Here is a 12,063-nt window from a genome sequence, read left to right on the forward strand (position 1 = left end):
TTTATTGTAACAACCTTCATGGGTATAAGTAGGTGTGTGACTGTTAAGAAATAATATCAGAAAATTATTGCAATTTCTCTTCTCTCTCCTGACTATTCCTCTCTCAATTCCCTCTTCTCCTCTTCTTATCCTTTCTGCAATTCTTCTTCTTCTGTAGCATCCGCTACAATGGTGCTTTCATCGAGCTACTCTTCCTCCATAACTAGAAGTAACATTCATCCTCTTCCACAACAAATCACTGTTCCCCAATCTAACCCTTCAATTTCACCTACGATTACATCATGTTGGGATGCTGTCTCTGTAGCACTTCATGCATTAGATCGATCTCTTACAAAATCGTGTGCTGCCTTTGCACGGGCTAGGGCTGAGATGCAAGCTGGTTTTGCACAGTTTAGAGCTGAGATGCGCGTTGATTTTGCAAAGATCAGGGCTGATTGCGATAAGCTGCGAGCTGATCTGGAAGATATAGCTGCTACTAGGATTCAACGGATATTTCGTGGCTATTTGGTGAGGCGTCACCGATTAGTGATTGATGAAAATGCACAACAAGCTGAGACCAAATTTCAAATAATATTTCGTGAATTTTTATCCAAGCGGGCCATTCACCGATTGAAGGATACAACCCACCCGCAAATTGATAATTCCAACCTTTACCTTCTTCAACTGACCACAAGTGATGCGACCAACAACCGTGTCTTAAAAATGGATCCTCCTCGATTCACATATGATGACCAGAACCGCACCGATGGGTTTTTGCTGGGGGACAAAGGTCGAGCACAAGAATTGGAATCTGTCCGCGACGTGAATGATGCGGTGATTGTGGTTTCATTGGCTCTCTTCTCATTTCCTCAGGTTTGTCTTTCCACCATGCCTTTGACTTTTAGACTTGACGCAATGATGGAGGATGCCGGTGACCCACCTTGGAATCCAGGGATTGCAGTTCACCTATATGCCATTGCTTTGATTCATTATAATATTATTTTACGAGCAATTGGTCCACTCACTTGGCATTTTACTTGGACCAAGCTATTGGTCGTGTACGCCTGGAATGTCGATAGGATATTTGCGCGAAACCTGTTCGATGAATTACCTGTGCATCTCATGGTGATTGGGAATCCCTATTCACTCATCCAACAAATGATATGTTTGGATTCACATGGCCGTTGTTTCGAAGCTACTCTTAGTACTACAAAAGATGTTAACAAAGAGGTCTTCTCGAGAGCCTTGCAGCACAAAGAGGGCCATCCGAATCTTTCGTTGAAGCCTCAATAACAAGTTGATAGAGTGGGGATTGTTATTCCAACCATTGTCATTCGAATTGGTAATGCTTCTGTCATCGATCTGGACTATGAACTTCATGTTGATTTTGTGTTTCATGCAAACACACATGTTGCTGCAGTTATAAATTTAACTCATGGTGGAGTGTGTGCTTATGGTGCTAAAAATAATTTTGCATCCTTGTTATCCTTCATGTTTGGCTTCTGTGATAATGCTTCATATGGTGACTCTGTTATTGCCAATACTAAGTTGGGTGATGGAGATAATTTTGACACTAGTTATCGAGCACTCAATTATGGATTGTTGTTTGAGGGTATGGAAGAAAAGGCAGCATTGCTTGGACAACATTTGCGCATGTTATTCTCTGGTATTTTTGGCTTCAAGTTACCTAACAAGTGTTGCAGTAGGGTGCCAACAATTGACTTGGTTTCAACCATGACCCAAGTGATTAGGAAACATGGTGTTCTTGGAAAATTTGTTGAATTTTATGGTAATGGTAAGCGTAAATTTTATAATATACACCGTGATTGCTTGCAAAATTTTTAGGGGTGTCAATCTCTAGGCCTACAATTGGGATCTACACTGGGTGTCCTATTGCATTTGCTGCCAAGGGGAGAATACTTGGATCAGATTCTGCTTACTTTAGTGGTTTTTCCTTCTCACATGGCTTCTGCTATTGTATGGGAACCTCACAATGCTACTTTCTCTGTTCACCAACTTGATGAAAAAGTAGATGAATGTATAGTGCTTGACACTAAAACCTTGTACAATTTTTGCTTCTGTACCATGAAGATCATTACCCCAAGCTTTGGTCATCTAAACCAATTCGTATCAGCAACCATGCATGTTCTTACTTCTTGTTTGTGCTTCCCTATTCTGCTATACTTTGATTTGGGTAAGGTTGTTGTGACTTCCTTGGGTGCAAACGGTGGTACACACATAAGGCTTATGCAAAGGCTGTTGTTATAACCAATTCATTAGGTTTGGAATGTTTTGAAGCAATTGGCACAAAAATGCAGATTTCTTTGCAAAATGCTCTAGAAATGACGAGATATAAGATTACCTATGGTCCAATGGCAACACTCCATTTAACTCAGCATGCTATAGTTTGGTTACTGCTTACTTTTCTTGATACCTTCAACTTGGAGAATCTTCTTTTTATGGTTCATGATAAATTACATTACAGAACCTGTGTTTCTCACTTTTCATTGATGGATTTCCATGACTTTACCTTTGAAAGGCTTGGAGGTGCAAAGTTTCCTTCTATGTGTTGTACACTATGTCACTGCATTGTTGCTCAATGTTTCATCTTTGATCCGGGTGGTCAAGCAACTCAACCTCGAGGACGAGGTTGGTCTGAAGGAGGATGGAATGTAACGGGAATGAATGTATCTCAATAACCAATCTTATAGTAGAGTAACCAATCCTTATAATAGGGTAACCAGTCCTTATAGTAGTGTCCTTATTTTAATTCCTTATTTGTAATAGGTTTTTTATTGTAACAACCTTCATGGGTATAAGTAGGTGTGTGACTGTTAAGAAATAATATCAGAAAATTATTGCAATTTCTCTTCTCTCTCCTGACTATTCCTCTCTCAATTCCCTCTTCTCCTCTTCTTATCCTTTCTGCAATTCTTCTTCTTCTGTAGCATCCGCTACAGGAACCATGTTTGGACTTGAACTCATCTTTCACACGAAAATTAGATCTAGGTTTTGGGTTTGGAGGTTGGTTCGGATTTTTGAGCACAAAATGGGAGTGTGGAGATGTAATCCCAATGTCCCACCAAGATTAAGCTTTCTGAAATGATGAGATGAAATATATGTGTGATGTTTCATAAAGATAGGTCAAGGGAGAGAGATTTGGGGGACAAAAACCCTATACCTCGCAACAATGGCCGAAACCCCTTGATATTGGGGTTTCTGGTCGAGATTTACCCGGGTACACCCCTCCCTACCCGGGTAAATAATTCAAGCAATTTCCCAGAACTCAAGAATTATACCCTGGTACACCCCTCCCTACCGGGGTATGCATAAAATTTCAAAAAATACCCAGGTATGGAGGGGAGTACCCGGGTAGGCTTCGTGGTTAACGGTCAAACATAGGCAGATTGGTGTTATGTTTTTTTGGGGAGGTTAAATTTTTGAAATAGTTTATAATGAAGGTCAATTTGGTAATTAATTATGAATAAATGGTTATAAGGGTCAAAAAGCCCAAACAATACTTTTTAAGTTAATTTAGTTATTCAGGTGTTTAATTAATTTATACTCATGATTAGGGGTGTTAACGGGCCGAGCCGAGCCGATCCGATCCGAGCTTTGGTCTTAAAAGGCTAAGCTTGTGTTTAAATGTGTCAGTCTGACCAAGCTTGTTACCTGTTATAAATATAACTATCGGCTTGTGGCCTGACTTATTTACAAAAAATAAAAGCCTTGTTTAGCCTGTTAGCCTATTTAAAAAAAAATAAGACAACAAAAATTTATCCAGTATATATAATCAACAACATTAGTAATTCCATAAATATTTATAAATTCAATTTATATCCAAACAACATAATATAGAACAAAATCATTCAAAAAGTTTGTTTAACCAATAAAATGGAGTGAAATAGATTGAGGAAAAAGAGAAGGCTATTACAATTAGTATAAAAAATATAAAATATAAATAAAAAATAATATACAAGGCCAGCCCGAGAGGCTTTAAGGCCGAGTTTTTGAATTGGAGTCTGAGACCTTTTTATTAAACGATCTTTTATACAAGTCCCAAGCCTGGTGCCAACAACCAATTTTAAACATGTAAGTTCATGCCCTTCACGAGCCGAGCCAAAGGCCCCTGATTTGTTTAGCACCCCTACTCATACTCATGATTGTACGAGTAAGGATTTAAAGAACCAATTGCATCAAGTGAAATGTTAGAACTAAGCAGTCTTAGAGAAAAAAAAAATTGTTACCCGAACTATAGTAATATTTATTGTTTTTATTTAAAATTAAATTTTGTTTTTTCCTGTTTTGTTTTTACCCCAATACACTATCTGCTCGGATATTTGGTCATCGTTTTAGATATTTCATCTACCCTATTGAGTTTTCTAAAGAAAAATGCTAAACAGTTAAAATTGTTGCCAAATTTTTTGTTAGAATGAAATAAAATTGTTGACTCTTAGATAAGTAAATAATTTTTACCATTTTGACACATTTAATCATCACTCTTATTGTTGAGATATATAGTCCCACATTAGTTGTACGAACAACTAATGTGAAGTTTATAAGGCCTTGGACACTCCCACCCGTTGAGCTAGCTTTTGGAGTAGAATATCCCAAGGTTCTTTACATGGTATCAAAGCCTCACTAAATTGGGCCTGCGCAATTTTCGCAACTAATGTGAAGTTTATAAGGCTTTGGGCACTTCCACCCTTTGAGGTGGTGTATCCCAAGGTTCTTTACATTTTTATCTTATCAAATTCTTACTAAATTTTGTCCAAGTAATTTTTTTGCTGTTTAACATTACCCTCTGTTTAAAGTCCTAGCTGATTTAGATTGTAGACTAAGTTTGAATTGACCATATAATTTGAATTGGGTATTTTCATAATGTAAATAGCTTTTAGAACTCAGTTCAATTATGAAAGAGAGATGTGATCTGTAGTGCACATTGGCGGCATTTGGTCATACACGTTTTCTAATTTCTAGAACTTGAGGCTGGTAACTTGGAACTTGGAATTGGTAATCATGTTCATGAATCACAATTTTCTCCCCTCTCCGATGTACCTTTTTCTCTCTTTCTTCCACAAGTTGACTGTTGACAGAGACTTAATCGCATGCTGTGCTCAACAATTGATTATGGAATCTTCAACGCTAATAAGAACTCGATATTTGCCATGGTGATACATACTTCACAATTGTAGGACTTTCCGAATAGATATCCCATGCAAAACAAAATTCATATTATTTGAAATTAGCACCAACTACACTCTCCTATCACTAGAATTAATGTGGATTATAAAATTGCTGCACAATAAATAAAGAAAAATGAAGTTACGAAAAGAAGATTCTAGAGACCTTATAAAGTCAAAGAAAAATGAAGAAAACAAATTCTAAAGATCCCATAAATACGAAAATTACTTCAGTATTATGCATGCATTGAGTTTTCGATGCATTTTTCATTTATACGTGTCTTATTTTTATCAAATTATTTTAAAATAAATAATTTATTTTAAAATGAAATAAGAGAATGATTTAACAAAAAATAAATCACGTGTCACATTATAAGTAAAAGATACATCCAAAACTCAGTGCATCCATAAGTAAATAAGAATCTAGAAATATAATTGCAAGTATTAATAGAAGCAAAGCCATTAGTATGTTACTTTTATAAGAAGAAGCAATAACTGAGGAAGTAAGAGAAGAATGGAAAACAAAGATTAACTTTTGAGAGAATAAATAATGAAAGTAAACACGTATAAATTAAAATAATCTTCTTAAAGTATTAAGTGTATGAAAATATTTATAATAAATTTTTATCAATAAAAGTTGTATATTTTATTCTTCAAAGCACGTATTTTACAACTAACGCAATTCAGTAACTCTCTTACATTGTTCACATCAGGATAAAGCAGAATTCATTCCAATTATTACGCTTACAATTTACAAGACGAAATATACTAACTCAATATCTTTGGTCATGAGGCTGAGTTTTCCACAGCCATCTTACGAACATTACATAGAAGGGCAAAAAAGATAGCTCATATACTGCTTATAATGTATGATAAAGTATAGCAAAATGACAATAACATCTAGCAAGCTGTGCGAAGAGTGTAGTTGATTTCTTTATTCACCAAAGTGACATCTGAACAATGTCCATCCTGCAACTGGTCCAATGGTTCTCCTCCCTTCTTGTCTTCATTGTCATCCTTAGCACCCAAAAAGCTTGGTTGATTTGTTGAAGATAAAAGCCTAGCCCACATTCTATCAGTTATAACTACGTGGTTCTGTCTCTCGGTGATTCTCTGCATAACAATGCAACAAAACATCAGAGAGTTAGCCAACAAATCCCATTTAATCTGCAGAACCAACAAATATCATGCCTAATTAACTCACATAGAAGGGTATATAAGTTTGTCTTCCATTGACAAGTCCACTTGTATAGCCAGTATATCCTGCCATTGCTCCATGAACAGCACTTTGAGCAAGAAGGGTGCAGTACACATTGTCAGAAGCATTGCTTGGAACAGCTCGGATCATATAGGTTGGATCTGTAAAAAAGAAAAGAAAAGGCAATACTCTTTTCAGCCATTGCTCCTTTCAGTTTGTGTGTGTGTGTGTGTGTGTACAGATACAATTCTATAAAGTTTAATCTTTACAAACCTATATATTTGAGAGTTATGGCCAATGTCTTCTCTTTAGCAAAATGATCCTGGAAGATGAAAATGAAAATATCTTTATAACCATTTGTCAGTTGTGAAAAAATTGACAGAATAAAATACAACACAATTTATGGCTGTCTACTTTTGTGCATTTATATCAAATCCATACAAAATACCTATTCAACATCCCATCACTGATCAGATGTTTACCATAAGCTACTAACGATATGACATTCTCAAAAACTAAGAGTAAATGGCAATGCTTCTTTAAACTTTCCCTTAAGTTCAATATAGAAATCATTAATTGGAAACCGAAAACTAATATTCTGCTAGAAGTTCTGGAGAATTTAAACACGCAGACAAGTGTTGACAATGATAATAGGTTATGGGCCAGACAGATCAACCAGTTATCATAGCATAAGTGGGTGTAGCTGTAAGGAAGAAAGCAAGTTGAATCCGCATTCTACAAAGAAATTAAGAGGATAATGCATTCAAAGATAACGCTGAAAAGCACAAGGCATCTATCACAAAAAGAACAAATAACAATCTGACCTTAATCTTTTGGGATATCCATAGCCCAACATCTTGAAGAAGTTTGTTTCCAGAAGCATCCTGTTTGTTCCCAGATTGCATGCTCTCCGAAAGAAGTTCCTGTCCTGCTCCTTCAGCAATCACAATAACCATGTGCCCATTTTCTTTGAGTGTTTTCTCTATATATTCAAAAAGTCCACCAGGACCTCCAAGGTAAAAGGGTGACTCTGGAATTAAGCAACAGTCCACATCTCGACTTGCAAGAGTAGCATACATTGCAATAAATCCTGCACCATGCATCCAAAATAAAGCATATATGAAGCATTTTCAGGTATGCAAAATATGTCAATAAAAGAAATTTTGAACATCCTATTTAGCTGTTCTTTTCTTTTGAAATGTTACAATCAGAAGACAATAGTTATATGTTGGTTGAATTGAAGTCAGCTGCCTCCCTGATGGCCTTGTAATTTTAGAGACTGTAAGATGGACAGAATGATTCACATTCTACCGAAACCGCAAATGGTTTGCAGGCAGTCTGCATTTTACTCCCACGTTAAGCTTCCAGGAATCATGATTTATATGTCATAAGGAATTCATGCAGACCATCCACAACCAGTAGAATTATTGGCATCAAATACTTTGTCAAGTCTAATTAAAACAAGACATAAGCTTCTTTATTATTCTTGGGCCATGGAAGGAAGGTAATTACACGATGAATCATAAAGTTGATGAGTGGAATCATTATAAGCATTTAAGAAACATACCACTATATCGACCCATCAGCTTGACAACACCTATACCATTCTCAACACTTTCAGCTTCAACATGTGCTGCATTTATAGCACGTTGAGCCTCCTCAACAGCAGTGTCAAAGCCAAAGGACTTATCAATAACCTATTATGCAAGAAAGAGACAGCAGAAGAAATTAACAAAATGTTGATGCTAATGGATAGCAATAAATGGATTCAAATTATTTCAGTTGAAAGTCACTGCAAGAAAAAAGATGTACCGGGATGTCATTATCTATGGTTTTGGGGATTCCAACAACTGCAACTTTGAGACCACGCCTTCTGACTTCCTGTGTAGATAATCAGGTTGAATTGTTAATAAATTGCTACTTTTATGCAATTAGTTTAGCAGATTTAAATATATGCAGTAGAAAGTTCATTCACATTCCGAAACCCCACAAGTCTGATAGCCTCATATAAGTTATAGATACCTCAAAAATTGCAGATGCACCCCTCTGAGTTCCATCTCCTCCAATTATATAAACCTGAAATTCAGAGAGGTATTAATCTGATGTACATACACAAAAATATATACTGGAAAATTGAAAGAAATACAGACCTGATTGATTCCCCGATCTTGAATACTGTCAACGATCTTATTGGTGTCATGTCCACCTCGTGATGTACCAAGGATAGTTCCCCCACGCTTATGTATATCATTCACACTTTTAGGAGTTAAGGTTTTTGTATTGCGAGCATAGAAGCCCCTGTATCCTCCCTTCACATCACAAAGTTTTATTTAGCTACTGAGACCAATAGAAAACCAACTATGATAGTAATTGATTGTTATTACAGATAAGGGAGAACTGAAGATGGAAAATATTATAATCCAGAATAAACAACTTTTAAGTGGCCCCAAATAAGTAAAAAAGTTGTCAAATTACTACAAAACAAGAATAAGGCAATAATCTCTTTTAGACAAGTTTAAGCTAGCACATTAATAACCTTAGATTTTAAAGCTTGTTTGAAAAAACTAAGAGGAACCGAAGCTAGGGAGTGAAAGTTACATTAAATTTTTTAGAAAGTTAAAAAGAATATGAGAAGAATGAAAATGACGATCATGATTTTACTTTAATTGCATTGAAGAAAATCTTTCGAGCAATGTAGCGAAATGAAGAAAAGTCATACTACAAGGTAATGGAATTTTTAAAATTTCACATTTATTCTTCTGCTTTTCATCCCCATTGCCTCATTCTTGTTAAAAAAGAAAAAAAACACAAAACTCCCAGACACACACAAACACAAAACAAAAAGAAGAAGAAGAATGAGAAAGAAAGAAGCAGGAAGGCTGTGAGAAAATGCCATAAACATCCACTTACATCGATTCCCAGAACTTTCTTCACGCCATACATATGGTGTAAGCCACACACTAATTCCCTAATCACAGTGTTGAGCCCAGGGCACAGACCCCCACATGTAACAATGGCAGCCTGAACATCATCTGATTCAAAGTACACCTGAATATACAATTTTGAAAGGTCATAAACAAAAGAAGGTACCAAATATATCAATTATTACACAAATAGACCCACACACACACACACACAGAAAACATACCCTTTGACGAGGTCCAGCACGCCGAAAATGTACCCCTCTTTCACTATCTTTGTGAACAACAATCTGTCAGGGGTCAGGGACAAAAAGGAAATAAATGACATTAAAATTAAGGTAACAATGTCTAAGTTGCAAACAACATTCCACCAACTTCACGAGGACCTCTTTGTCTGAACATTTTAGATCATTGTCTTAAACATTCAATCTATGCAATTACTATTATTGGAGATGACAGGACCACCTCAATGTAGAGATCAATCAATAGCTAATACTTTTGGTACCATCTCTCCAATCCAGGAAGGTGAGAGCATTAATGTTCAAAGCGACACTTTCAAGCTACTTAAAAAAAATTTCTCATAACAATCGAGCATTAATTGAATGCTGATTATGAATTCAAATAGCACAAAATCACACTTTAAAATGTTTACTAGATACTAACCTTCTGAGGAACGCTGTCATCAACATGCACAAAATACTGCCTGGCAAATTACAAGTAAAATTCAATTTATCAAATAAGCAACAACACGGTTTAAGGAAACTACAACACACATAAAGAAGCAACACTTACTTAACTACTGAGTAAGCAGGGTTGTCTTGCAAAGGATTATGGTATGTCTGCAGTAACACCAAGATATAAAATCATACATAGATAAATCCCATGCAAAAGATGAAAATAGGAAAGGCAAATTCTCATCTGTTTTTCCCCCCCATCTCAAAGCTGCACATAATTATTTCACTTTTAAAAGAAATTCCCAAAAAGAAAGATACAAAATTTCCACAAGAAAAATTGTGGGACCAAATATTCTTATCTGATCAACAAGCCGGAAAATCAGCAAAACACCAAAAACCCAATTTTTTTTTTTTAATTTTTTTTTTTGCAGTGTCGGCAGAAGGAACAAAAGTCATTAGTTTTTATAACGACAAAAACATTTGATAGAGTGAAAAAACCAAAAAACAAGAAAAGGTGAAACAGAACAAAAAAAAAGCAAGACATGATCAGTGATAAGGTAGAGAAGAAGCAGCTTTTAATGACTGCGTAGGATAAAAGCACAGTACATAGAGAGAGAGAGAGAGAGATGAAAACGACGACGTACTGGAAGATCAGGAATGTAATCAGATAAATGCGGAACATCCTCGAGGATATAGCCAGCGGTACCATACACAACCTTAGGTTTGGTGTTGGAGTTTTTCAAAGTTGAATTCGAATCCATCACAACCCGAGACCCGAAACCCACTCCAGAACAAGGATCAAAGCAAGGATCCTCTGTGTTGCTGCTGTTGTTGTTTTGGAGGGAAGAGTTGTGGTTGTTATTGTTGTGATTCAGAAAAGAAGAAGAATTAGAATTCATTGAAAAGGGGTTAAGGTAAAAAGGTAAGAGTTCAATTTAACAAGTGGCGTAGAAGAAGAGAGGAGACATACTTATAGTAACTGGAGTTGACCGTAGGAATCAAAGATAGAAAAACAAAGGGTATTGAATTTTATTTGATCATGCAATAAATAATAATCATAAAAAAAAAAGAGAGGATTGTTTTAAAGGAAAAGAAACATGGCCACATGGGAACTTTCTTGGGTAGTTGAGATGAAACAGGTGGCAGAAGATGGGAATTGGGTCTTGTTTTCGTCTTGTTTTTGAACGAGACCTTGATTATTATTACTCAGGTCTATGCTTTTTTTGGGGCTGCAGAGAAACAGAGAGATTAACGGTGGTGGGACTAGTGGGTCGTTTCTAGAATAAACTTTGGAGATTCCGGGATTCCGTGTTTTTTTTTCTCTTTTTTCTTACGTTGTTAAATTCAGACTACTGTTTGTTCCTATGAATTAGCAGAGACACATGTTTCTTGCCGCATGTCTTTTACAATATAAACCAAAATAAAATGTCTTTTATATTTCCGTCAAATATTTTACATCTTTTTTTAATAGAGAATGTGCCGTAATTAGTCCACGAAGAACCCCACGAATGGGAGAAATTGGAAAAAAAAATTGCATTTATCATATTATATCACACAAAAAAATTTCCTACACACACAATATTTTGTGGGGCTTGCATTTCTTGAAGCAAAAAAAATAAAAAATTAAGACATCTAAAACGAATCTTTATAACATTACACAATTATTTTTCCTACAACATAACTCTTATAAAATCTTTACAAAAAAGCAAAAAGAAAAAAAGTTAGGTTAAAGAATTTGTGTTTTTTTTAATATCAGCCTATGTTGAAAGTCCTACATATTATATGACTTTGGGTTTGAATTTTTTTTTTGTAAGAGTAATGATTTTCAGGTATTAAAATTACTTTTACGTCAAATTCTATGATTTAATTATTTTGCAACTAAATTAATATTATAACTGTCACTCACACGTAAATGTGAGTGGGTTATACTAATTTTTTTTTTCTTTTTACAATGAGAATTACTCACTTTTATATGAGCATGATAAAAAAAAAAAAATTTGTAGTAAAAGCAGATACATTAAATCCAAATTCTTAAATAAGGAATTTGTTTTTAATGTGCCACACAATATATTTAATTAATGAACTATACTTTCAATGTATGGTTTTGT

At 35.4% G+C, this 12,063-nt stretch overlaps 1 protein-coding gene across 2 annotated transcripts; it reads right to left on the reverse strand.

Annotated features, from left to right (window-relative positions):
- Window positions 1–5,912: 5,912 nt before the first annotated feature.
- On the reverse strand, window positions 5,913–11,287 carry LOC133313856 (ATP-dependent 6-phosphofructokinase 3-like). Of its 2 annotated transcripts, XM_061515267.1 has the most exons (14): window positions 10,926–11,286; window positions 10,600–10,780; window positions 10,074–10,120; window positions 9,945–9,984; window positions 9,509–9,571; window positions 9,271–9,408; window positions 8,511–8,669; window positions 8,383–8,436; window positions 8,173–8,241; window positions 7,928–8,057; window positions 7,185–7,450; window positions 6,634–6,682; window positions 6,367–6,521; window positions 5,913–6,275 (listed from the first exon to the last, which is right to left on the reverse strand). In XM_061515267.1, the coding sequence occupies exons 2-14, from the start codon at window positions 10,714–10,716 to the stop codon at window positions 6,063–6,065; spliced, it is 1,500 nt and encodes a 499-aa protein (XP_061371251.1). In that variant the 5' UTR covers window positions 10,717–10,780; window positions 10,926–11,286; the 3' UTR covers window positions 5,913–6,062. The 2 variants fall into 2 exon arrangements, with proteins under 2 accessions (XP_061371251.1, XP_061371250.1); XM_061515266.1 differs by having other exon boundaries at window positions 10,600–11,287.
- Window positions 11,288–12,063: the final 776 nt, after the last annotated feature.

The sequence above is a fragment of the Gastrolobium bilobum genome, unplaced genomic scaffold, assembly GCF_033153095.1.
Source record: "Gastrolobium bilobum isolate Gb01-03AN ecotype WA unplaced genomic scaffold, APGP_CSIRO_Gbil_v1 utg17977, whole genome shotgun sequence".
In the NCBI taxonomy this organism is placed as follows: domain Eukaryota; kingdom Viridiplantae; phylum Streptophyta; class Magnoliopsida; order Fabales; family Fabaceae; genus Gastrolobium; species Gastrolobium bilobum.